This window comes from Oryzias latipes, chromosome 18 (assembly GCF_002234675.1).
Source record: "Oryzias latipes chromosome 18, ASM223467v1".
Lineage (NCBI taxonomy): Eukaryota > Metazoa > Chordata > Actinopteri > Beloniformes > Adrianichthyidae > Oryzias > Oryzias latipes.
In genome coordinates, this window is record NC_019876.2 from 7964333 (window position 1) to 7991545 (window position 27213).

Consider the following 27213-nt stretch of genomic DNA (forward strand, 5'->3'; position numbering starts at 1 on the left):
GTTCAGTCCAACGAAAAAAATGATACAAATGCAATCAATATAAATAAAGTTTAGCTTAAATTACAAATGGAGACCTAGTGTGTGATAAGATCCAGAACCCTCCTTGTAACAGTAAAAGATTTTCAACACGAGGCTTTCAGCTCCCATCTGTCTCCTCAGCAGTTGGACAGGACAAATTAAAAAACCTTCCCCAGAGTTTTGGCCAAACTATAACTCCCAGCATCCCCCAGCGCACACTTCCTGGATGCCGCACACCTGAATCTCATTCATTCAACAACCACAGCATACTTTAACACTGTACTGAGCTTCTCTCAGTGCGAAGTATTGTTTGTGCCACTCAGCCTTCTTCACCAAGCGTTGTAGTTGGACCTGCTCTCCTGTTTCCTGACCCTGTGTCTGACACTGTTTGCCTGCCGCCTGCCCCCGACTCACGCCTGGATGTTGACTACCCTGATGATCTCATGCCTGTTATTGACCCCTGCCTGCCTGACCCCAATTTAGCTTTGTTGACTTTTAGCCAAGCTAATAAACCTGCCGTCGAGCCGTCTGCCTGTTCTTGTCACAAGTGGGTCTTTAAAGCTTATCTCGTTCTGTTGTGGCATGAAACCACAGTCTGCTACTGTTTTACACTAAAGTGAAAGTAGAGTAAAAGTCTCAGGGAAGACATTCCGATAAGTGAAGCTGCTGTGTTTTTTTTTTATCTTATAAGTTCTCCACTTGTCTGAACAGCATCTCTTCCTCATTACAGGGCAGCAACAGCTACAGAGCAGGTAAGCTCTGAAAAATCCTCTACTGGTTTTGAAAGACTCTTTGTTTGAATGAATCAGAAACAGACATTTTGGCGTTTTATCCAAAGCTGTCATGTCGTCTGTAACTTTAACTTGAAGCAGAGGAGCGTCTCGCGTCTCCATCAGCAACTAGCGGCTCCTTGTTCTGCATTTACATTTATGAATGTGGAGTTTCCCTAAGATAATAAACTTAACTTGAACTTAAACTGAACAATAAAAAATACATTTTTTGATTAACCATAGAGTTCAAAATATAACATGACACAAAGATATTAATTCAGATACTTATATTCAATTTTGTGATGAAAAACGTTTCCAACTCTGACCAAAATGTCTTTGTGTACGTGCAATGATAGAATAAATGAAAAATACACAAGAGTCTTCAATGTTTATATATTTAAAGCTTTTTGTTTTTGTGCGCTCAACAACCCATTGCAATATTCTGATTCCTGTTTTCTTTTACTAAGAAAAAACCTCACGCATGTTTAAATGTTGTTATCAGTTCAGAGAAATTAAAAGGAATTTGTCACAAATCAAGCAGCATCAACTGTTACCTTGTGACGATAATGTTTTTTTCCTCTCAAAATGAAAGTAAAAGTCAGCTAATTTGCTTGTGGGAACTGCTCACGTGTGATGATTTATAAATATTTGAGGCCATAAAGTCTTCAGTCATCCTTTGTCAGCAGTCTTCCTTTACTCATCAGGGTTGTTTTATTTTGAATGCAGTTTTCGGCTAACCTCACTCTCAGGCTGACAGGGGTTTTGTGTTTACTGCAGACATACCAGAAGCTACAATGGAAAGAAGAACTCATGGTTGTCCTGGAAAAGGCCTGCTATTCCTGCTCCTTCTGCTGAGTTGTTTTAACATCAGTTGTTCGTTTTATGAGGTAAATTCACTTTTTTTTCTTTTTATCCTTTAATGAATTTATACTGCAGTTAACACGTCATTTTCTGTTTGGTACATTTTAGAGAAGAAGAGAGGATTTGAAAACTCTGAGGAATGATCTTCTGGAAAACGTGAGTTTCTATCTGAAAGATTCTAAATGGCATCAATGCAAACAGTAACTCATGATTAAACCATTGTTGGTTTTCAGATAAAGTATGTGAAAACACAATGTGTCACCTTAGCAGAATATTCTGGCGAGGAGAAGGTGGTAAGTGGAGTGTAGTATGAACTTGTTAATTTGACTCACTTCAGGACTTAACTTGTTCTTTACAATAATCCTGGTACTAAAGGAAAGTGAATTGGACATGAACCATGTTCTGTCATCACTGCTGGAGATGGGAGACTCCATAACCGATGAGGAGGAACTGGTAAATGAGTTTTACATGAAATATAGTAAAGAGAATGTCCTTACAACACTGCTTGGCCTCATTTAAATGTTTTGGGTGAAATGTCAGGAAATGTTCCAGAATGATCTCCAGGCAGTGGTCAATGAAGTAGAATGGCAGAGGGTGAGTCTCCTGTTTTCATTGTCAGAAGGTAAAAGAAATAATGTGAAAGTTCTGTTGCCAAAATACCGACATTTTTTGTCTTTCAGCTGAATGACAGGGAGCTATTTTTGGTGGAAGCAAAACGTATTTATGCTAACATTGAAGAAGAAAAGAAGAAGCTCGCGAAACAGATTGTTTTTGATCCATCCCTAGAACATTATGTCCTGCATCATAATGCAATGCAAATCTTAGAGGACACAAAAAAGTACATTGTACTAAGATTCTGGAGCATCACGGCAGAAGCAGAAGACATTGAAAGAATCCTGAAGATTTATCATGTTTCTGAGTTTGAGCACCCGATTGACAATGATTTGGATTTTTCCGTTTCTGAGTTTGAGAACGAACTTCAAGAGGACTTTGATTTTTACTTTCCTGAGTCTGAGGACGAACTGGACGAGGATCTAGATTTTTACGTTTCTCAGTATGAGGAACTCTGACATTTTTTGTTATCTATGTCTTAAGGGAAAGAATGTATGAAATGTTTTATTTACTGTTTAAATCAGTTTTTGCTCTATTTTTTGGAAACCAGCAGATGTGTCTAAAGAAATTAAATGTCTTTAGAAAAGAACAGCTTACAATATTTCTTCCTTAAAAGTTACTTTTAAGGACGTGTATTGAGCCCCCTCCTCTTCATGCTCAACACACCAGATTTTACACAAACCCATCCAATGAACTCCATCATCACATTTGCTGACAACACCACTGTGGTGGGGTTATTCTCAGGGGCGGATGAGGCAGACAGCAGGGATGAGTCAGCAGACTGGAAAGGTGGTGTTCAGGGAAAAACCTCCATCTGAACCCCACAAAAACAAGAGATCATTCTGAAGGGGGCAAAGGGGTTCCGCCCCCACTGTACATCAATGGCGACGGCGTGGATAGGCCCCTCTCTATTCGCTACCTGGGTTTGCAGATCACAGACGACCTCTACCAGACTGAAAACAGCACAGTGGGAGTAGGAAAAGCCCAGCTACGTCTCCACTTCCTGAGAAGACTCAGGAGGAACAACGCTGCCCCCAGTCAACTGTTGTTGTGTCCTTGGGCAAGATACTTCACCCTCCCTGCCTCCAATGTGGCTCCACTGGTGTGTGAATGTGCATGAATGTGAAGGTGATGGTCAGAGGGACCAAAAGGCGCAAACTGGCAGCCACGCCTCTACCATCACCAAAAATACATGAGGAGTGAATTAATAATGGACACATTGTAAGCGCTTTGAGCGTCTGGAAAAGCGCAGATAAATCGAATCCATTATTATTATTATTACGCTGCTGGTGACCTTCCACACCATCACCATAGAGAGCATCCTGACGTGCTGCATCACAGCGTGGAACGCAGGAAAGTGCTGCAGAGGGTGATTGACCAGACCCAGAAGACTACCGGCTCCCCCGGCCCAGAGGACATCAGCAGCTGTCGCTGTCTAGCAAGGCCAAACACACAATCAATGACACCGTCCGTCCGTCCCAACCACCTACTGCTGCTATGCTGGCCGGTGCTACAGACCTCTCAAGACCCACACCAACAGATGCAAGAACTGTTTCTTCCCCATAGCTGTCAATCTACTAAACAAACCCAAAAAAAAAAAAAAAAATGGAAATCCAATGACAACTGAAAGCTTACCAAGTCTTTGGCTCAGGAAATGCAATACATGTATATCTTTTTGCTTGCTTTACATATTTTAGCCCCTTTTTATGTTTAACAATTTATTTTTCAATTGTATTCTATTCAAACTTGACTTTTTTATATTCTTTAACAGCTGGAGAACATCAGGACCTTTGCTTTATAACAGTCTTCATTGTTCAACATTGTTTTAAATAAAGTCTGACACATGAAAAAAAAAACATGAAACATGCAACCTGTTTGATTTATAATACTAATTAGAAAGTGAGTTAGAATACTTTTTCCTGAAACCAATCCTCCACTGATTTAATGTATCATGAACAAAATTATCAGGGAAAAAATCTAAAACTATTTTACGTTAAGTTAATATTCACATTTTAACATGTTTTAAAATCATATTATTTAGTAAAACATTAAAATATCCATAAATAACAAACTGAATTTACTTTGCAAGTTGCTGTCGACAAAAACAAAGAGAAAGAAAATGGAAGGATGTGATGAATAGAACATTGAGTTTTTACTTTCTTTTTCTTTCCTCTTTATCAATAATTTTTTGGTCGATCTTAATTGTGCCTTCCCAAAAGAAACAAACAAACAAAAAGTCCAAATAACTTTTATAGCCCAGAAGAAAAGTGTTCTCCAGAGTTAAATGTTACATCATGCAGCTTTTATTTACTTTTGATAATCACATTTCACCACTTTCATATGACAGAAACGTCACATTTGACCACTAAAACAGGAAGTCTGGAGGTCACATGCACAACCGCTGTGTACTTTCCTTTTTGTTCTTAAATGGGAGGACTAAAAGGCGGAGACACCAAACCAGCATATAAACGTTTGCTCCTCAGCATTTCTGCTGTTCGTCTGCATGACGGCTCTCCATCTACTCTAAGGTGAGTATTAGGACAGAAAAAATGCTAAGAACTCTGCTTTTTCATTCTAAAGAAAGTTTTGTTTTAGAGATGATGTTGGAGTTGTCTTCCATTCCTTCATTCAGATCAGTGATGGGGGCAGCCGGTTCGTTCAGAAGCACCAAAGCTCTGCTGCTGATGGTCGTTCTGTCCAGTCTGGTCTGTGCCGGCAAAGGGCTGGTAGATGACGATGATCTGGTAAAACTGAAACTACTCTAAAATAAAATAGTAAAGATGATGTAATTAATCTCATTAAGTTTTTGCGTTTAGCCGCTCTGTAATGTTTCCATGATTGTTTGTCAGGGTGACGTTTTTAACAGCGAAGTTTAAGAAAAGTTAGGAGAAGTGTTGAAGTTTTAGGTTTTATTTATAACTGCTGGACTTTGTATATGTAGTTGTAGATTTAGATAAGTTAATTCTTCTCTATAGTTCTGGTAAATCGCCTGTCGGTCCTGGGGGAGGATCCCTCCTTCATGTGGGCACCCCTGAGCTGTCTTCGTTTTTTCCGGAATCCGTTTTTTTTGGGAGTTTTTCCTTACCGAGAAGGGGGGTCTAAGGGCAGGGATGCCAGTATAGCTTAGTCAGTTTGTTAGTTCATTTTAGTATTTTTCCTATTGAACTCTTTGTATTCGTGATCCTTTTGAGGTCATGTTTCACTTTTTCAATTACCGATACGAAGCCCATTGAGACGACTGTTGTTGTGATTTTGGGCTATACAAATAAAATTGAATTGAATTGAATTGAATTGAATTGAATTTATTCAGCTTCTTATAGGGATCCTAAGGGATCCTTGATAAGTCGATTCTCCAGGTGAATGAAAGTTGAGTCATGGCATCTGAACCTAAAATCCCCTCTTTTAGGATGTTCCACAACACATCCAAGTGGCTTCGTCAATCTGAGGTTCCTAATGTTTTGTTGATCACCAACTCCTTATTAGAGGCATAAAGTTAAAGCACAAGGGAAATTTCAGTCACATCTCCCCTTACAGGCTGTCAACGGGTGAAAAAGGGTTAAACCTGTACGGATCATGCACACAAAACACCAGGGTCATAGATCAATTGACGAACTTATACAACACATTAGGATAAACTAGGTTAGAATGTTGTGGAGCACATGTGTCAAACTCAAGGCCCACGGCCCAAATGTGGCCCGCCATGTCATTTTAATGTGGCCCGCGAGATCTATCTTATCTTCATTTCTTAAGATAAAAAACAAAAATTGGTTTGTATTTATTCATATCTAGGGGGAATTGCACTTGAAATATGGAATTGGGCAACTATACATTATGACTTAAACAAACACTGTCCGTATAATGTAACCCAACAGAATCAAATTTGAAAGGATTTCTGTTAGAGTAACAAGCAAACATGTGTTTTCTATGCAACTCTAATTGTCACTTTAAAAAGTTCATATAAATAAATAAATGAGTTATTTAACATCAGGAGGGGTTACGTTTGTTTTTCATTACATTTAGTTACACGTATAAGTTAGTTCTATCTGGCCCTTTGAGGACAGCCGCTATGCTGATGTGGCCCCTCGGTGAAAATGAGTTTGACACCCCTGTTGTAGAGCTTTTTCATTTTCTGTACCTCACCAAATCATGCAGACAGCCCATCAGTGCTATCTAAGTGACTTTTAAAAATGAAGAAATTAGACAATCAGTGCTTCTTACTCTGTGTCTGTGTCCTGAGATCATACAGGCACTTATATATCACGTGTGCACAGTAAGTGTGGCATTCCCGTGCGCTGATTGGTGGTGCAGTTCTGATGACTGGGAGTGTGGTATAAGAGCCCTGTACAAAAGCATCACAAGTGCGTGCAACTTCCATTAGCCCCACCAGTACTTCACGCTACACTTACCACATGCGCGACAATCGTACGTTCCACTTTCATGACGTCTTTTACGGTGGGCCTACAAGCCTCAAGGGGAACTGCAGACACACCTTTGCTCCCTTTAAAATGCAGCCACTCCTTTCTAAAACCCTTCACAAACTTCTACATGGAGTCCATGTGATGGTCATGAATGAACACTTGGCCCCTTTTTGGATGCACATGAACTCAAATGGACAGTTTGCTGCCGTCACCAGAGCTAACATGTTTCAATGTTTCTACTCTCTGTCCTGATCAAGATGGTGGAAAACGTCCAGAAGCTTCAAAAGGAAGCAGCAAGAAAAAAGGTGAGTCAAAACAAAAATAAAGCACCCCTGTATGCATAAGTTCTAATTCTGTCAGAGAACGTTGTTTTTTGTCTTTTTTACAGGCCGTCAACAAATTGGAAAAAGTCTTCATGGGAGTAAATCAAAAACTTTTGCCTTTATTGGATTATTTGGCTAAAATGGTCAACAAGTCTCTGCCAGATCCACATCTGCTTGATATGCTGGAGGAATCAAAGGACCTCGTAAAAGAACACCTTTTAAATTTTGAAGAAAATCTTGGTTACGAAGCAGCAATTATCAGCGACAATGAGAGGAAGCTGAGACTCTTGGAGGAGATGATCATGAACATCACACAGGGAGTGAATTAATGTGGATTTCTTTTGTCTTTTTAAGCTCTCCCCATTGCTTTTGAATTTAGTCTCTTTTTTAACAGTTTGTGTAACCCTATCTGCCACTGTAATCCTATATTTACTTTCTTATCTGATGTATAACATTTAGGATGATCATGGGACACGGCTGTCAGACAGAGGCCGCCCTGAAGGTCAACACTTTGTCAGGATTCTGTTTAGTGGAGTCTGAAAAGAAATTAAAATTACCGACACGCATCCTTATTTTTACTTCCTTTTTTATTTTTCTTGTTTATCTGCAATTTAAGATATTATTCATTTGTTCTCATATAAATTGGTGAAGGTAAGGTTGTCAATCATCCAGGTGACGTTGACTTGAAGTTATGTAACTGGACTTTAAATCCTTCTTGAAACGTGTTGCCACTCATCCATCAGTCACTATAGACTCATAAAATGCTGCTTATTGTTTTTCTCAGATAAAATGCCAATTTCCATGCAAACGAAACTACAAAGTATCCCTTCACTGAAAATGAAACCAAGTATAACATTTCACTTGAAGAGAAACTTATCCTAAAAGACATAATTGAGGAAAATATTTAGTCATCAAAGATCACAGCCAGGTTTTCCAACTCCAGCAATTCTGTTTGTGACCACTCTGATGAATCCATGTTGGTTATTGAAGGCTTTGAGGATCTTCTGGTAAGTGAGTGGAGCTTCATTGAGGATCTTGAAAACTGTTGCCAGTCGCCTCATTTCATGATCGGATGAACCTCTTCTCTTAGTCCTGTGATGTAGAGCTCCGTGTAGATCCAGTTGAGCAGAGGTCTTCCTGATTCATTAGGTCTTTCAGGCCAATTTTCACATTTCCTCTTCACACTGAGGATTTATCAAAAACTTCCAGCATTTATATCTATATAATGTTTTATTTTTATTGGAGTTCAGGTGGCAGTTAGGAGAGGTGGCCAGGACAAATACCATAAGACTAAATCATTGGTAGAAAAAATTAGACAGCAGTTTTAAAATAACACCTTTACTGAAACAAGCATTTTAATTTGTTCTTTTTACTAGTTTAATTTATGTTCTGTAATTAAATCTAGATAGGGCTTCTTGTCTCAAGTAATAAGATTAAAATGAACATGTGTACTACCTGGGGTCAATTATTTTTTTAAATTTCTCATTGCTATATTTTCTAATCATATCTGGGGGAGGGGGGGTATATTGCCTTTCTAAATCAAGTTTCATTTTTTATGCTCAATTGTGTGCATTAGATTGATTGGCAGATTAGCAGACATGGACGGACTACAGAAAACTCTGTTTATCAGAACAAAGACAAACTGGGTTGAGGTAGCAGAGGTTAACAGAGACCCCTAGTGGTTAAATGAAGAGCTGCCCTGGTTGCCTGATTTCGCCTCAAACAAGAAAAAGCAAGTTTTGCTTCTTTGATGCCCTTCAGGCATATCAAAAAGCTGCTCAGAGACTTTAATGGAGGACACGCCTCAACCCCTTTCATGTTTGGGACCATAGATGATCCAAAGTCAATAATTTACAAATTAAAACCTGATAAATGGTGGAAATAGACCACAAATCAAAACCAAAGTTCTCTCTGTCACACATTACACTTTACCCAAAAGAAAATGTAAAAGAAAATGCATGTATATCGTAGCAAATGTGAATCACACCAAAGCCATAAAACATTAAAGAGAACAGCAATAAAACTACACTGCAAAACCACAAAATCGAAGTATTTTTCTCTCGTTTGTAGTTTAACTATCTTTCTACATTTGATATAGAAACTAAACAAACTTACTAATAATTTTTTAGTATTATTTAATGACTTGCCTAAGGACCATAAAAAGTAAAAAATCTTGAGTCATTTGAACTTAATAAAACTTCTAGTGAAACAAGTTTAACTTTGATAACTTTATCTTCAAATATTTATCAAGTCTCATATAACGAAGTAAGGAAGACTCATCAGCATATTCTTGCTACAATAATTGTTTTGTGAGAAAGTCCATCTTTCTGTTATTTGATTTCATATGTTTTTTCGAATTTTAATAAATATATGAATAATAATAGATGTGCTCAACAGCTCTGAAGCTATCGTCACCAAACGTTCTGTTCTTGTGACAGTAGTTTCAGAGCTATTGAGCATTTTGGACTAATTATGATCCATATTTATATGAACGAAATTCCTAGAAATAAAAAAACCGTCAACTATGATTGATGAAATGTTCAGAAATAATCCAGGAAATCAATTTGTCTGATTTTTAAAGACTTTATTTGTCTATTGGTGCAGGAAGTAAGTATTGGTTGAACTATTAATCTGTATAAAAGACATCCTCCCACCTTAAACAGTCAGACTGCAACCTCTCCACCATGGTGGGTTACATTACAAAGTATTGAGGTTAAACTTTGTTCCTGACTTGTTTTTTGCACTCTTGCACAAATAAATTCTTTAAAATTCAATCCTGAATTCTTTTTTGACATTTTCCTGTGCCTCTGTCTCCCTCTCCTAGTTGTTTCTGCCAGCGCTGTTTTCAGGCCTTTCCTGCTGTCTCTGTTTTGTCTCCACAGGTGCGATAGATAACTGCCAAGGACTTCTGACACACTTGCAACCTTGTTAATAAGCTACAGATTGACTGGACCAACGTGACGGAGGTGTCCTAAACAAACTAAATATACATGTCTGAATATGTTGTTGATATGTAGCCTTTTTTAAGACAGGTTTTAGAGAATGGAGAAACCAGGATGAGTCCTAGTGCACCAGAGTTAGTTGGAATTTATAAATCCAGTGTGTTACTTACTTAAATGTTATGGTGAACTAGTTTTGTGCCAATTAATGAATGGCAAATACTTCAAAAAAATCAAATAGAGATGTTTGTGATTTTATTCTACTGTCATGGGCCTACTCATAAAAATGCAGATGTTTTTTTTTTACAAAAATGGGGATCATGTCGACTATGTTTAAGCTAATCAAATTATAGGCTGATTAGCAAACAACAGATTCTTCTTCTTCATCAATCGGAAGTTTCAGGACTGTTTGATTCCAGACAATTTTTAACTTAAACTGACATTTGAGATGTGACAGATAAACAAAAAAACAATGACATTGGGGTAAATACATCAATTCTTCAAGCCTTAGGGTTTCATGACTGAAAAAACTCCATTCCCTTGAATCATTTAAGTGTTAGGCGAGAGCTAATTCAGTAGTCCAGTCCTATGCTCACTTTACGAGCTCAAAGCTTTCTGTAGGGATCATTTTGATTACGGTACAACATTATATAAGTTTGCTTCCTTCCACTCCCTTTCAAGCAATCTTTAATTTAATGTCTAATTACTCTTAAGCTTGATACGTCTTTGTATGAACGTATGACTGCTGATTGTTTTGTTTTGTGCAATATTCTTATTTGATTGTTTGAAATAAACCATTTCAAATCAAAAATCCAAAACATTTACAACATAGGAAAAAAACGACCCAAAGTTTACGTTTCTAACGCTTAAACTTAGAAGACGTCACTAACGACGACTAGATAACACACGTTCTTTGACGTACTGTTACTCTTCAACCGTTTAAGTGATCAACATGAATCAATTGATTCTAACATGGAGAAAAATGCAACACTTTATGTTAGTTTAGTGAAACAGAGTCAGCTGATTTACACTGATTGTGTAAACACCTCACTACTCTAAAGCGTTACACAATCAGAATCTGCTGGAATATTCTTAGCTGCATAAACGATTGAGGAGTTCTAGTAAATGAAAGAATGAATGAAAGAAAAGCTCTGATGTTAGAGGGTTTAAGGGTTTCCAAAACTGAGTGTTTGTTGTGGACAGCCTTGGTTGGCGACTATATCTTCTGTCTGCCCATTGTTGTGTTAAATGGTAGATTCCTTGAGCACGCGCCTGCATCAGCCAACGTCTTCAGTGATTGTAGCTACGCAGATTCCTAAAGATTTCTATGGTTTAATCAATATTTCACTGAAGGGGTGCAATCTCTAACATGCCATACAGTCAAAGACAGGTTAAACAAACACAATTCAAACATTTAAAAGAATTATAAAAAGAAATGTCACAGTAAGACACATGGTAAAGAAGGTTCAGAGTGGGTACCAGAGAAGAGCAAACCTTTAGGTTTGGATGTAAGCCTGGTTTGTGAAGATTGTGTCATTGTGTTCGGTTTCTTTGGTTTTAGTCATGTTGTGTTGGTTTTAGAGATAGTTTTGTTTGTCTAGTCAAGTTCCAATCTCTATTCTCAAGCTGTTTTCTTTCTTTCTCATTTTATTTTTTTCCATGTCTCTGACTCTGGTCCTTTCCCCACATTTACCGTATTTTCCGGACTATAAGTCGCACCGGAGTATAAGTCGCACCAGCCCAAAAATGCATTATAAAGTAGAAAAAAACACAGATAAGTCGCACTGGACTATAAGTCGCATTTTAACTTTCATAACCTTATATGACACAATCATAGCAGACTGTTTATCTAATAATTTCACAGTAATTTTTTCTCAAACTTATTTATTTATTCTTTTCATGAAGCATCATTGGCCAACTAATACTCTGTTTTCATCCTGTATTTGTAGAAACAGTTTTCATTTTTATTGCATTTCTGAATCTGTGAAATCATTGGAAAATAGAATATTGTGTTCTTAGCCTTCAAGATCTTACTGTAAAAAAAAGTTTGCTGATTCTCTGAGTCACTTAACATACTCTTAACTCTTAACATACCTCATACATCAAATTGACCCAGGAACATCATCTCTGTTCCTCACAAATGAACATAACAGGAGGGTTAACAATGAATTTATTTCAATTTATTTCTAATATAAGTCGCTGCGGAGTATAAGTCGCACCCCTTGCCAAACTATGAAAAAAAGGGCTACTTATAGTCCGGAAAATACGGTACATTTTGGACCTAAATTTTGGTTTCTGGAATTTTGTTTTTATTTATTTATTTATTTATTTATTTATTTTTATTCTTGTTGTGATCTTATTTATTATTATTTTTGCGTAAAGTAATTATTTGATGTGATTTGCACTTTAGGGCAGCAGTATAAATTCGTATATTTAATACTCAACAACAGCACATATACTAACGACTGAACTGAAGATCATAAAAACCTCCAGTAGGGGGCAGAGTAAGCCTGCACTGTTCAGTAAAGCCTTCATCATCTGGTCGTAGTATCTTCTAATTCAGAGCAGAGAACTCCTGAATATGCTGGGTTTTTTTCTTTTCTTTAAATGGAGAAAACTGCGTCTCACAGAAATGAGTGTGCAGATGTAGAGGAGGAAGAGGCAAACCGCTTTATCACACAGTGATGGTGGCTGATCCCATCATTCATTTTGGGTCCTGGAGTTTTGTCTCTAAAGCTCTACAATCTTAGTTTATTGGAACAACTTCTGATTGCCTTTGATATAATGAATAATATGAAAGTCACATTTCTCATACATACTGGAAAGGATGTGTCAGTGTTCTTCTGAAAAGGACCTAATATCAACGTAAACGTATAATAATGGTGGGTGAGTGGTGGAGTCTTGTGACTCTGAACCGTGGCGTGTGGCTACAGTGCGTCCTTAACGCCAACGGTAAACCACTAGTGTTCTCGACTGCCCACAGGGGGAGGAACGCCCTCCTGAAAGTCCAGTTCGTGCCGGGTGAAACATTGTACCATCACTTCTCATCAGCTTTACATGACAGGAGGAGGAGGAACGATGGGAGTCATCAGGTGACAGGTGTGTGTTTTACCCACGATGCCGATCCAAAACCAAACCGTATGTAAAAATACCATTGAAGCGAACGGTGGGTAGAGTGAATCGTTGCATCCCCACTGCATACATGTTACAATGTAATGTTTACATTGGAAGCATCAAACAATTGGTGTGCTAAATTCAAGAATTTTGAGAATATTTATTGTTTTAATACATTGTACCAGGCATAGCATGAGCCAACTCTAAGTTGTTTTTCCCATTATTACTTGCTTACTAGTACATTAAAAAAAAGATATAATTTTCCATTTTTTTTTTTTTTTTTTTTTTGTTTTGCACTACACAAATCACATATTGAAGCAAAACCAGGACCCAATAATCAAAGTTTGAACCAAATCGTGGGGAAAGGTGAACTTTGCACACCTAGTTTTACTTTTACAGTGTTCATTAGTTTATCACAGGGGGTGCATTCTATAAATAACCCAATATAGATGTAATCAATGAAGTAGGTTTTCAGATGCTTAAAGGCAGTAAAACCCCCCCTTACACACTTTTTTCAGAGACATGAACATTTTCACACTTTTCTCTCTTGCTTAAGCTCTCAAAGATCCTTCATAGAAAAATGATTAGAGTATTGAGGAATAAAAACAAACATCTGATCGCGATTAACCATTTAAATACATTTTTTAAACTAGATGCCTCTGTACATGAGACATGACATTGACTGTCTTCAGCCAATCAGAACACAGAGCACAATGCGCTGTTTAGAAAAGAAAAAAAAGATTGCATACAGAAAAATTCTGCAAAACATGGACTGCGATGTGGCGAGGGAAAACTCTATCTTCACTTTTTTTGCCTTCAATTTAGAAAAAGAAAAGCTACTGATTCTTTATATAAGTGATCAAGTAATTAATTGGGGATTCTTATTAATTCTTGATTAATGAAAACTCATTATAGCCAGTTTGGAAAATCCCTTTCAGTTACTCTTTTGGAGACTTTTTGTTCCATTTTGACTTTTTTTTCCCTCTAAACTGCAGAACTGAAGATTTGGTTTTGGTTCCCTTTTTATGACTTTTGAAATATTCATCTGTCTTGGACTCATTGAAAATAAGCGTCACATTTTGCCACATTTTTTTCTTTTTTTTATCCTAAGAAAATCAAAGCATCTTTTGTATTTCCATGAGAGAAAGAGAATTCAAACTTTCAAAAATGTGTCAGATCATTTTACTTTTAATCATCATTTTAAAATTCTTTATAGACTTATGAATTCCATTAAACGTATCATTAGGATTTAGGTCCATCTCTGACTTTATAATGGTTTTGTTTTTTACAGTGAAAGATCAGTGATGATATCATTCCAGTAATCAGACCAGAGTTTAGTATTCTGCCCGGCAACTGAATCCTTTATGGCCTTTTTGGCATTATAGGCCTAATAAGGATACTTCCATCTTTATTACTTTTCATTTTCCGTTAAGCAGGTAGATTTTGACTTGATCTGAAAAGTGAAAGTTTAGTATGGAGGAGCTCCCAGGTTGAACTGATTAACTCATTAAAGCCTTGGTTACATGCACCCATGTGGGGGTCGACCCATTTGGGTGCTGTGGGTTTTTGGGTAGTCCGGGCCCATGGAGGATCGTAGACAGGAGAGACCACATCTTCACCCTTTAACACCGGAGCTTTAGCTCCACTGTTGACATTTTTTCCACTACCGATTACTCTACAACTCTTGACCTAATTCATGTATTTCTAGCAGATTGTGAAGCTGAGAAAAGCAGCCTTGCGTTGTTATGGAACACTTAACATTCATAATGTCTTGTATTTTGGTGCAAAGTCTACATAAAAGGCAGCTCTTCTTTGTGTCAGAATCAGCTGATGGATCAGACTTTAATGTAGCTGAAATTTATATTTCCAAAATAATTTGAACTCAATTATTGGTGGAAAATCTAAGTTTTAATTATTCTGATCCAGATGTCAGCTCATCAATCCTCCCTGTGATTATTTCCAGGATGAAATGAATAAACTCCAGGCTCTGAAAAGCAAGTTGCTATAAAAAAAAGAGCCAAGTAAGACAGTCTTTTGAATGGCTCTACGAAATGAACTGATCCAAAAGATTCGGCTCCCTAAAAAGAGCCATAAATCCCATCACTACTTAAAAGCTGGACCCGGCTGAAGTTGTGGTCCTGTTGTTAGCATCCACTGTGACATTAAGGGGAAAATTTTCATCACAAAGTCTAAGTTTAAACCAGCCACAAATATTTGACAGAGAATGAAAATTCAATCAAACAAAGTTACCGGCCTGCTGATGATGTTGCTGAACAGAGGAAACTTGTAAAAGGGACATTTAGGTTGTTGTTGTTTTTTACAGAAAATCTGAATATGGCAGGAATTTCCCAGTTTTGAAATGTAACCTCATAGACTGAAATCTTCAAACAGGTGTTTGATTTGTGGAAGAAGGTAATGAGGGCGAGTGAATCCTCCATTCATGTACTTTTCTTGGTGATGTTGACAGTTGTCCTGGTAGTGTTCTTGTTGTGTGTGCTGTGCTGTGTGTGTGTGTGTCGCACAGATCCATGTGTTTTAGGTTGTGTGACATTAAATACTGTCAAAAAGTTATGAATTAAGGTGGGAGTTGGATATTAATTACATGCAGATGTGCCACGAATCCTCGGCTACTTAAAAAGATATTACATATTTTAAAATCTAATCAATTTATTCAACTTTCTAAGTTTTTCTGTTGTTGTTGTTGTTTTTTTAAAGATTGCTTAATTTTAGAAAAAATAATGTTTAACATGGATCTGTGGATTTCCTGTTTAGATGACAATTTTGGCTTTTGTGTTTAAAGAAAAAAACAACAACTCTCAGATGTGTGTGAATCTGAAAAACCTGGCCCTAATTCATCCGAGATGGTCTCATTGTGATCTTTTCTCTCCCCAGAAGCTCCAAAGCTTCACTTTTTTGGCAAAACATCGACACCTGCCAACCTGCAGCAGAAGGGTGCAGCGCTCCGCCCTTCTGCTCAGGCTGCTGCCATCTGCTGCGATTGTTGTGTGAGCTCTCCACCTTAGAGACGTGAGGCGGGTCGTCAGGATGCAGGATTAAAGTCATAGCTTATTAAGAAAAGGTAGGATTTTAGTGTTTAACCTATAAAGAAATGTTGGTGTCAGAGAAAACGTGTCAACTTCCAAAAACTGCTGAAATAATAAAATATTTGTTTTCACAGAAAAAAATCAAATATATTAAATATTTATACATACATACAAACGCCCCTCTCACCCTTCCATGGGTGGTTTCTCCTCCAAGCTCGGGTCCTCTACCAGAGGCCTGGGAGCTTGAGGGTCCTGCAATATCTTAGCTGTTCCTAGCACTGCGCTTTTCTGGACTGAGAGGTCTGAGCTCTTTCCAGGTATCTGTTGTAGCCACTCCTCCAGCTTGGGGGTTACTGCCCCGAGTGCTCCAATTACCACAGGCATCACTGTCACCTTCACTTTCCAGGCTTTCTCCAGTTCTTCTCTGAGTCCCTGGTATTTCTCCAGTTTCTCATGTTCCTTCTTCCTGATGTTCCCATCGCTTGGCACTGCCACATCCACCACAACAGCTTTCCTCTGTTCTTTATCCACCACTACAATGTCTGGTTGGTTCACCATTACCATCCTATCAGTCTGGATCTGGAAGTCCCACAGGATCTTTGCCCTCTCATTCTCTACCACCTTCGGAGGTGTTTCCCATTTTGACCTTGGGGTTTCCAGTTCATATTCTGCACACATGTTCCTGTATATTATTCCAGCCACTTGATTGTGGCGTTCCATGTATGCTTTCCCTGCCAGCATCTTACATCCTGCAGTTATGTATTATTCCTGCAGGGTATCTGATAACGGGCAGTGCGTAGCTGTTTATTGCCCGGGTCTTATTTTTGCCATTGAGCTGGCTTCTCAGGACTTGCCTTACTCGTTGGAGGTATTTAGCTGTTGCAGCTTTCCTTGTTGCCTGCTCCAGGTTGCCATTTGCCTGCATGGAGCAAATGGCAACCTAAATAAATATATATATATATATATATATATATATATATATATATATATATATATATATATATTTACAAGATCAATATGCCTAAAAATAAAATGCCTTTATTTAAATAGAAAGAGGATTTAAAAACTTTGATTTAACATTACCCTATGTTAAATCAAAGACTTAAACCAGAACATCAATGGGGGACCTTTCTGTGTGGAGTTTGCATGTTCTCCCCGTGCATGCGTGGGTTTTCTCCAGGGTCTCCGGCTTCCTCCCACCGTCCAAAAACAGGCTTCATGGGTAAATTTGTCATCTAAATTGTCCCTAGGTGTGAATGGGAGAATGCATGGGTGTGGAATAGACTGGACTGGGACCCTGCGACAAAACTAAACCTGCGACCTGTTCAGGTTGTCCCCTGCCTTTGCTTGCAAGTGGCTGGGATAGGCTCCAGCAGCCCCGTGACCCCGAAAGGGATAAAATGGAATAGAAAATAAATAAATGAAAGAAAAATGAATAAATATTTTTTTCCTGGTTCTGCAGACCTATTCCTAGAAATTAAATAAAAATTCTAAATGGAAATTCTTGATTTTAATGACTGATGCATCTTAGAGTAGTTTTAAAATAATTAGTTGTAATTTTTTATATAAAATGGCAAATGATACACGTTATGATGAAAATTAATTTGATGTTCTTGTAAATAACTGAATAATGCACTGATTATTAGTTCCAAATAAACTATCTTTTCTTTTCTTTTTTCAAGAAAAATGCACTGACGTAAGACCACTTTAAATTTCCTCGCACATGGGACAATGACAAATTATGTCCTTCTTTCCTTCCATCCTTCCTTCCTTCATTCACATGGAAAACTAAAAACGTTTTTGATAATAACTGATATTAAATATTACCAGTAATGGGCATATATTTATTTTTGATTCGGCAATACAACATTAAAAAAACTCTGTTTAAAATGGTCACTTGTGTGAAATTGTGCTGTGTGCTGTGACTTTTGGAGGAATATTGCAGAATTTGGTACATTCCTAAAAGAATAAATGAAGGCTTTGTTTAAGTTCACATAACTATAGAACAGAAAATTTCTTGCGTTTTGAGGTCTCAGTCAGTCAGTCAGTCAGTCAGTCAGTCAGTCAGTCAGTCAGTCAGTCAGTCAGTCAGTCAGTCACAGGGCCACAAATCAGACACCCATGGACATTCACACCTAAGGACTATTTAGACTAACCGATTAACCTATGAAGCATGTTTTTGGACGTGGGAGGAAGCCGGAGACCCCGGAGAAAACCCACGCATATGTTTGTGTATATATATATAACTTTTATTGGGAAAAAGAAACACTCAAATATCTGCTTTACTTTTAGTTTCAATAGTTCTAAACTTTTTATACCAAATTTTAAAGTCCTTTGACTCTTGAATTAATTTTCAGCTATGAAGAGAAATTGATTTTATATTCTTGCTTTTAACTAGATGCTAAAATAACGTACTTTTTTTGTTTGATGCATATTTGCATCTACAGGCAACATGGCGTTAAATTACAGACTTAAAAAAGAAGCTCATCCGTTTTTTGGGTGTTTTTATGTTTTTTTTTAAGATCTCTGCAGGTGAGAGGAAAAATGTTGCTATTTACTTTGTGTGTGAAGTTTGCCATTAGGGTAAACTAAGCAGGGATGTTATGAGCCTACAGCCATGGCCGTTAGCACACATCTCTGCTGGAGTCCGACCACATGAAGGACGATGAGTGAGTGAAATGAGGCCTGCAGGAAAGTGGCCGCCTGCCCGGTTCCCAGCTGGTGATCCGAGGTGAGCCAGGCTCTCCGGTCTGTCTCCACGGTGGGCCGCTGCCTCCAAGAGAATTTCACCGCAAACTCTGTGTGGAGTTTTTTCATGAAAGCTCTACTCGATGAGACTTAAAACACAAAAACTTTCTTCCCAAAATGAGGGAAAAACAGAAATTCTGGCATCAATTTCTTGTTTTTATCACATTAATTAAAATAATATACCAAAATGTAACTTTCAAGTCCCACTGCAACCCAACTAAACTGTTGCGAAAGCATCTCCAGTGTACTCTTTAATGATGATTATTAAGTTTAAAGGCTAAAATCAAATGCCAATTTCTCAGTTTCTGCAGAGCAGCAGTAGCTTATCGGGAATTTGCTTCTGAGTTGTGGGTAGGACTGTTGGTGCAGAGTAAGCCTTCCTACACTTCCCATCATCCCTTTGTTTACACTCTCTCTTGCTAGCTTATAATCCCTCACACCCCTGAACTAACATTACCGGTGCCAAAATAATGGCAACCAATATCGGAGCTATCCCGCCGTTCTCGTTCAGGGCAAAAATGCAACAACTACATGTTAAAAAAACAAAAACACAATTTTTATTGGAGTGGGTCTGTAGCATTTAATCATCTTTGCTAAAGGTGTTGGAAGGAACTTTAAACAGCTAATAAATTGATTGACACCCAATTGTTTTGACCAATAGGCTCTGTGCACGAAAGTAAGGAGTTCTACTTCCGCCGCCTTGAGTGTGAGGCCGACCATTTCCGGCTTGCGACTTCTATAGCAGCGACACGGCCGATTTTGATTGCGAAAGATGGTATATTTCACCCGTTTTCTACAAGGTCTCCCGAAAATCGACGTGAACGACATCTACAGGATTGTCGACCAGTGCGTGGTTACATGGGCAAAATATCGTGTCTAAAATATATAGTGTTGAAAATACCGAAAGGAAATGTGTCCCGTTGCTGTCACATTTATGCAGCAGCTCGGTAATATACGAGGCGATCTTCCAAACGTGCTTTTATTAATTTTATGAATATAATATGAAGTGCCTGTTCGCTCATCATTTTATTTTTAATCCTTGTGGTCAGTGCTTTTTTTGTGGAAGAAGAACAGAACTGAAGAACAACCCAGTGTTAGGAGAGGCTAACAACACGGGCTAACAACATTAGCCTTTTGATGGAGACAAAATCCAGGACAAACCATGTGGGAAACGCTGCAATCTTGCATCCTGGCTGCACGTAAATGATCAGCCTTTATTTGTCGGGGCACAATTAGAAACACAATTCCATGTGTCGTGATTTTTTTGAACAGTTTCTAAGGACTGAGCGGCATTTCTGCTCTGAAAAGCTAACACACTGTGTGCTCTGCTCTGTCCTCGCGAGTCCGGCAGCCGCTAACCCAGAGCGGCGGTTCGGCTCGCAGTCCGAATTCTCACACATAACAAAACGCACATGTAAGAAAGCACCCTCCCCTCAAACACATTAATAAATCCGGCTGCTCTGCTCAAAGAGGTTCACTCGGTCCACTGGCACCGGAGCCCGAACGCAGAGCTCGGATGCCGGGTCCAGACATCAGTGGACACGCATCCCCCCGCATCTCCCTCGTGAGGGGTGAAAGAGAGGGGAGAGCCAGCGGGGCGAGAGCGGAGCGGGGCGTCCACAGAGCAGCTGGTCGGTCCCGTATGAGCTCACTAGCTTTCTCTCAGCGAAACACCGTCTATGCATGACGTAACCCAGAGCAGCAGTGACACACGATCGGAATAACCGTTTACATGAACAACGATCGGTATAACCCAGCTATCTCGATCGGAAAGAAATTTTGATCCGAACGAGTCTGACCGGGGCAAAGTATTCCGAACGACGTGTTTACGTGACGCATCTTCTTTCCCATTGCTGCAAATACGAAACACGACTCGTCTTGCTTGGGGTGAAGTCCTCCCACCGTGTTCACCATCCATTCGGCTCTCACCGACACATATACTGGAAAGCTATGAAAGCTTATATTAGTACTGTTGTACTTTGACAAATTCGCACACGGGTACACAACAATGTTGTGATGTCTTTGTCACGCGTTGAAACAACAATCGCCTTTCTTTTACCCGAAATCCGCTCCTATTTACTCAAAACTAGCAACTCAACAAAACTCCCCACAACAATAACACGACCAACAGGAAGTTGTCGGCCTCACACTCGAAACACGGAAGTTAACCGGAAGTTCTATCGTGCACGTAGGCTATACGGAGGCTGGGATCTCAGATCTAAAAGGAAAAAAGTTACAGTTTGAAACTTTTAACCCAAACGTCAACCCCAGTTTGTCTCACATGTTTAATTTAGCTCATAACAGTAAGTTCAAACACATCTTCTACATTTTTGCACAGAAAAATAAAGTGCCTTCCTCCCTCAACGTTAAATGGTTTGAGTTCCACCCCTGGTCAAACAAAGAAACAAACGGGAGCGCTGTGATTTTATTTCAAACTGAAGGCACCAATGACTTCTCCTCAATGTTCAGTTTCTTCCCAACGGTGGAAAAAGGTGTGTTCTGTATATATTCCTGAATTCGGTTTAGATTTTCGCCCTCAGGCGCCTCGTCCTGACCTCCGATAATCCGCTGCGAGCGCCTCGGTGTGATGATGAAAGGCTCGAGTAGCATCTCCGTCCCACAGACTCCCTCAGGCGTCCCGGGCTCCACCGCTTTGCTCCCATGTCAGCTCCACAGGCAGATGTTGCTCATGGCTTGACAGGAGGAGCTGCTCTCGGCAGGGGAGAGGTAGATCTTGCCGCTGGGGCAAACGCACACCTCATACACGGCCTGCTTCTGGATGGCCTGACTCGGAGAGCCTGCGTGGGTGCCAAGTGGGAGGCTTCCAAGTCTAATGCTGCTGGCATCTAGAAGTATCTGGAGGGGGAGCAGAAATCACCAGAGGGGTCCTCAGGTAATTCATTACCACCTGGATTTGACAGATGGCTGGAAGGGATGCCTAAATACAGTTTGGCACAAGGAGGTGACAAGACAGCAATGCAGACCATAAGGATGAGGCTTTGACCCGTGCTAACGGACGGAGCTGCCTGACATTGGCTTTTGCTTCTTGGTACCACATCTCTGTAATTGGTTTGTGTGTCGCATACACAGACGTGGAGGCGCAGGCAATGCAGACGAAGGCATTAAAGTGAGCTGCAAGCAAGTAAATATGAAGATCAACAAAGCTGATTTAAGATGCAGGAAGCAAATCCGGGCCTGCATATTAATGTTTACCTCTCGTCTGGTGACGCGCGCAGAATGTTGGATTAGTTAAACCTCCTTTAAAAAACATCGCTTTATTTCCTTAGACTACGATTCTGAGAAACGTTAAATAAAAAAAATACAAAGACGTTCCCTTGTATTTTGATTCACTATGAATCAATGGGCTTCTTTAACTAACTCTTCAACAGTGTACGCAATTGACATAATGCAACAAACTCAGAAGTGCAGAAAAGCAGCTATGCCCCGCTATGGAACACTTTACAGCAGTAAAGTGTTAACGCCTTTTTCTTTTTTGTGCTTACACATTTAATGTAAACCAGCGCATCTTAATGCAGAGAAAAGTAGCTTTATGCTACTTTATAAAAAAGTAAAGAGTTTACACATTTGAGTTTACACATTTACACATATGCGCTGATTTGAAACACGTTACAGTAATAAAGTCTCTACGCTTTAAACGTAAACCGACTGATTCTGTAAAAAACAAGACAGTATGAATTCATTTTAAAAAAAAAACATTATGTTGGATGTAAACTTTATATGGATTGTTTGGAATGGAACTACCATCAATATTGTGTTAAAGTGGAAAAAACACTTCACTCACATGTAAAACAGTGTTCTGTCAAACAAATGAATAAAGTTTTTGCGCTGGCCGAAAGTAACTAAAAGCTGTGGGGGAAAAAAAGATGATGTGATCTCCTTCACCTCCCCCTCTGTAGATTCCAGTTGGAGGTCTTTTCTGCTGCTGATTCCGAGAGTCCCCCTGGCAGCGCTCACCTCCACCCCTCTGGGAGCCTCCATGGTTAGGCTTCGCGTTGGAGATTCAAGTCTGGCAACATACAAAAAAATACAAAAAATGGTATAGATGGAAAGCTCGAGCTTTACCAGTCATTCAGCTCAAAAAGCATCTACCGTATTTTCACGACCATAAGGCACACTTAAAAGTCTTACATTTTCTCCAAAATGTAGGGGACGCCCTATGAGGCGATGATGCAAGGCCTGAACACCAGAGCCTTTAAAAGACTTATTCATGTCTCTTTTTATTGTCCATTCATTCAAAAGGATTCATTGCTGCTTGCACTGCACTCACAGAGAAGAGCAGCTCTCCCAGCAGACAAAGCCTTCAATTCCTAGAAAGGTCCAGTGAAAAGCATTAAATTAATCTACCAAAATGCGCTTCTTGGAGTTAACAACACCACAGCCGTCTTCTATTCCGGTGCACGCTCTAGCTCTGAAGTCCAAATCTACTTGAATGCTTTGCTACAGGAGCCAAAACCCACAAAAGACTGGAAATACAAGCAGTTAATCATGATAAATTACTAAATCCTAACCCTGTTGATTGGATTGAGTCAGATTAGATTTCTAATTTGAAAACGTTACCATTTTAGGATACTAAGAAAATGACTAAAAGATTTATTGTGACCTGATTACAAAACGATGAACTCATCAGAAATAAATGGAAAAAAGTTACCTCAGATTTAAATTCAACTTAAGATCAAATCAAATCAAATCAAACTTTATCTAAAAAATAGCGCTTCTCATGCAGCTCGAAGCGCTTTAACATTTAAAACTTAAAACACACAATATTACAGTAAAAACCCAACCCACCCTTCACCCTTCCCACTCAAGAGGGAATCATTTGTATTTTTTTAAAGTTTATATCAATTTATCCAGATAAAATGTAGTCAACTAAATAGACCAATACGCTGTGGAGAAAAAACATATCAACTTGGGTCTTTTCACTGATCCATCACTTAGTGATGGAAGTATCAATATCGAGGTATCGAGGTATCAATTACCATGCATTACCAATTTTGGTATCGAATACTTCACTAAAGTATCGATCACTGCTTAATAAACAGGACAATAAAAGTGCTTGCGTCATTTCTGGGTGAGTTACTCCAGTGTTTTGTGTTGAATCCCCCCCCGCTCACAGCGTATTGAACTGTTCCAACAGTCGCGTGACCAGAATAACGATTTGTTGCGCTTTTTACCCTGTTCGGTGTCCCAGGGAGGATTGTAACACTCGGGTTTTGGCTTCTCAGAGCAGTCATACAGCAAATACAGATGCATAAATGGGACTGCGCAGATACATGGAAGACAAGTCATCCCAAGGAAGGAGGAGCCTTTGGAGAAGAAAAAAAGAAAGGGTATTTCCACCACTGAGTACAGTGGGAAAGAAAATCTCTAAACTATTGATAGGTGTGTTCCAGCAGAAAAGCTGTTTTTTAAGGCAGGCGAGATAGCTGGCCAGAAGCGCAATCCTCCTGATTTTTTCTTAGATTGTGTCTCTCATAGTGGACATGCAACCTAGGATAAAAAATGTCAGACCCCTTCATAATTTATAAATGGGAGAACTAGCAAAATCACAGGGTGTTCAAATACTTATTTGCCTCACTGTAAAGCAAACAACAGCCTTTTCCTTTATTTGAGCGAATGCATAATACTGCTGCAGCTCTGCAAATATTAAGGATTAAGGATTGGTTTGTTGAGGTAAGCAGCTGTTGACCTTATTTTTCAATTGCAGAGGGAGATGACATAGCTATTTTGCTTTGAAATGTCACAATGCCTTATAACTTTCAGATCGTTAGGCTGACTGATGAGGCCATTGCGTACCTGCATGCTTCACTCCCCACCTTGCAGAAATGCTTGTTATTTTAATGATATTTTTGGGTTTCCGGAGCGCAAAAAACTCGGAAATGCAAAAGGCCTCATAATAGATGACTTATGAGGCGCTTGAAGTCCAAAAGGCTATTTATGACACACTCGCCCATTATCTAGAAAAACCTGACCGACCTGCTTTTCAAAGCAACCTTTACATCAACAAAAAGGTCAGCGCATCACGATGCAGTAGCAGGAGCAGAATGCGCTAGTGACCTTAGTGGATGCCACAGCACAGAAAGTTAGTTAAAACAAAGCAGATAGAGTGTGTAGGAGCTGACGACCCACAGCTTCAAGAGTCTCCTAGTACCAAACACAACTTTCAGCAATACTTTTAAGTTTCTAGTCTTAGTAGTTCAGAAAAGTGTGAAAATGATCCTCTAACTTAAATATATGTCTAATTTTAACCCTTTAACACAGGGGTCCCCAAATCCAGGCCTCCAGGGGGGCTTCCTGCTGGTTTTCCAGAGACCCTGCTTTATTTGCTGCTGATTATCGTACCTGGATCAGGTGTGTTTAGCCAATAAGGAACTTCAATGGCAGGTTGGTTGGAAAACATGCATGCTACCGGCCCTTGAGGCCTGGATTTGGGGAGCCCTGATTTAAAACACGAGAGCTTTAAAGATAAGGTCCCATTAGCTGTCACACACCTTGTTGTGGGAAATTTGTTCTCCACATTTGATCCATCCCCTGGGAAAAGTGATGAGCTGCAGACACAGCCACGCTCGGGAACCATTTGGTGGATTAACCCCCCCCCCCAATTCAACCCTTAATGCTGAGTGTTCAGCAGGGAGGCATTGGGTCCCATTTTTAGAGTCTTTGGTATGACTCGTCCTGGATTTGAACTCACGGCTTTGCCGTCACAGGGCGGACACTCTACACAAGGCCACTGGTGTTGACCTTCTTCAACTGATTATGATTATGAGATGAACGTAATTCCAAGGAATTCTATCGGTGAGAAAAGCAGCTTTGCACCAATTCTCAACACTTTAAACCTTTGTCAAATGCTCCCATTTGGAGGGTTGACCATTACGGGTGGGGCAGGGTTTGGGTTATCCATAGGGCCATAGTTTGCCCACCCCCGCTTTAGGTGTTTCATATAGACGCCGAGTTGTTTTTTTCCGAAACAGGGCCAGTTGGAATTACCTTAATTGTGTAAATGGTTGAAAAGTTATTATAGCACGAAAAACATGTGTTGTTCCATGTCGCCATGTCAGTAATTAAAGAGTTAAGGTTGATTGAGAAAAAAGAGGAAAGGTCAAATAAACGTTTTGGTTTCAAACAGAACCTGTGATTCTGGTCGGTACCTTTTTCGGGGACTATTCAGCTTTAAGGCAACAAAAGGCTCAAAGTCTTAAGATGCAAAGCCTCATAAAACACACGGAATGGCATTGCCAGTAGAACTAAAGGCAAATTCCTCTCATCTAAGCCGCTCGTCAATGGTCTGTTTCACTATCAACCTCACAAATTTAACCAGGAACAGATCGTTGCTTGATTCCTCATGTGCACAAAACTGCATTGTAGGAATAATGGTGACCGCCTTTAATAGCTTTATTCATGTTGCACGGGGGAGAAACCCAAGCGGTCGATAGAAAACTGTTTAATAAGTGCTATAAAACGGCATCAACCATTTGGTTTCTTCATTTGGATTCGATCTATAAAAAAAGTGGATCTATTAACCCAAAAATTCTGATTTATTCAAGTCTGAACCCACAGTTTAAAGCTGTTCTTTTCATAATGTTCACAGAAAGTTAAACATAAAACTTTTAAATAAAATAAAAAGAAAAGAAGTAAAATAAGGAAAAAGCTTGGAGACATCTGAACAGGAATTCTAGCTGAGGTTAGCATTTATGAACAAATAGTATCTGTAATTTATTTCTTTTCTGAATCAATCATTTTACAGGAGCCTGACAGCTGTATTAGTGATTCTACACAGCAAGGTCTTCTGGTACAGAAAGATTCATCACACAAGTAACTTCCCTATTAAGATGGATTTGGGACAACTGCATGTGAAATCAGGGCACCATCCTTCAAACAGACGCTATATTAAATGATTATGCAATTGACAGAAGATGTGCATATTTAGGCCTATCATTCTTGACTGTAAGCGCTTCTTATCGCAGGCAGTTAGATGAAGACTCGGCAAAATATTTTTAGTCGGCTCCAGCTGGATTCAGGGACAGAGTTTTGTGGTCAAAGACAAGGACAACATCTTTCTTAATATCCTTAAATATAAAAACACCGTATATGAATGATGCAGGCTCAATTAACACTGTAATTAATGTTATCCCAGTTGATATTAAATTAATTAGAAAATGAACAAAAATGAAATATCTGTAAAAGAAACATGTATGTTATATATAAGCTAAAGTTTAGAAATATATTTTTTTAGGATTTTTAGTCCAAAATGAAAATAGGTGTGCTTTCAGTGAATGAGGTTTTATAGCAGCCTTTATCCCCTAAAGGCTGCTATAAAAACCTATATAAAGAAATTACAAAGAAAAAAA

The 27213-nt window shown here is 39.1% G+C and overlaps 3 protein-coding genes across 4 annotated transcripts in view; 2 read left to right on the forward strand and 1 right to left on the reverse strand.

The window, feature by feature from the left end:
* The first annotated feature begins 659 nt into the window (after nt 1-659).
* Nucleotides 660-3878, forward strand: LOC105356375. The gene is made up of 7 exons (XM_011487335.3): nt 660-770; nt 1566-1675; nt 1758-1805; nt 1883-1942; nt 2025-2102; nt 2190-2243; nt 2330-3878. Exons 2-7 carry the CDS (start codon nt 1583-1585, stop codon nt 2717-2719), a joined length of 723 nt encoding a protein of 240 aa, XP_011485637.1. The 5' UTR covers nt 660-770; nt 1566-1582; the 3' UTR covers nt 2720-3878.
* A 795-nt stretch (nt 3879-4673) lies between these two features.
* On the forward strand, nt 4674-7574 carry LOC111946319. The gene is made up of 4 exons (XM_023948881.1): nt 4674-4789; nt 4894-5005; nt 6937-6984; nt 7068-7574. The coding sequence occupies exons 1-4, from the start codon at nt 4689-4691 to the stop codon at nt 7329-7331; spliced, it is 525 nt and encodes a 174-aa protein (XP_023804649.1). The 5' UTR covers nt 4674-4688; the 3' UTR covers nt 7332-7574.
* A 13683-nt stretch (nt 7575-21257) lies between these two features.
* Nucleotides 21258-27213, reverse strand: part of LOC101164098 (zeta-sarcoglycan) — a 56962-nt gene continuing 51006 nt past the window's right edge. For both annotated transcript variants that reach the window (XM_004079660.4, XM_023966167.1), the window contains exons 7-8: nt 22751-22874; nt 21258-21703 (exon numbers count right to left, since the gene is read on the reverse strand). In XM_004079660.4, the coding sequence (XP_004079708.1) occupies nt 21512-21703; nt 22751-22874 (316 nt within the window). In that variant the 3' untranslated portion in view covers nt 21258-21511. The remainder of the gene's footprint in view (nt 21704-22750; nt 22875-27213) is intronic.

Coding starts and splice junctions, on each gene's coding strand:
- LOC105356375 (XM_011487335.3), top strand. CDS start 1,583: ATGGAAAGAAGAACTCATGGTTGTCCTGGAAAAGGCCTGCTATTCCTG. Junction 1,943..2,024: donor ATTCTGGCGAGGAGAAGGTG/GTAAGTGGAGTG, acceptor CTGGTACTAAAG/GAAAGTGAATTGGACATGAA. Junction 2,244..2,329: donor ATGAAGTAGAATGGCAGAGG/GTGAGTCTCCTG, acceptor TTTGTCTTTCAG/CTGAATGACAGGGAGCTATT.
- LOC111946319 (XM_023948881.1), top strand. CDS start 4,689: ATGGGAGGACTAAAAGGCGGAGACACCAAACCAGCATATAAACGTTTG. Junction 4,790..4,893: donor GGCTCTCCATCTACTCTAAG/GTGAGTATTAGG, acceptor TCCTTCATTCAG/ATCAGTGATGGGGGCAGCCG. Junction 6,985..7,067: donor AGGAAGCAGCAAGAAAAAAG/GTGAGTCAAAAC, acceptor TCTTTTTTACAG/GCCGTCAACAAATTGGAAAA.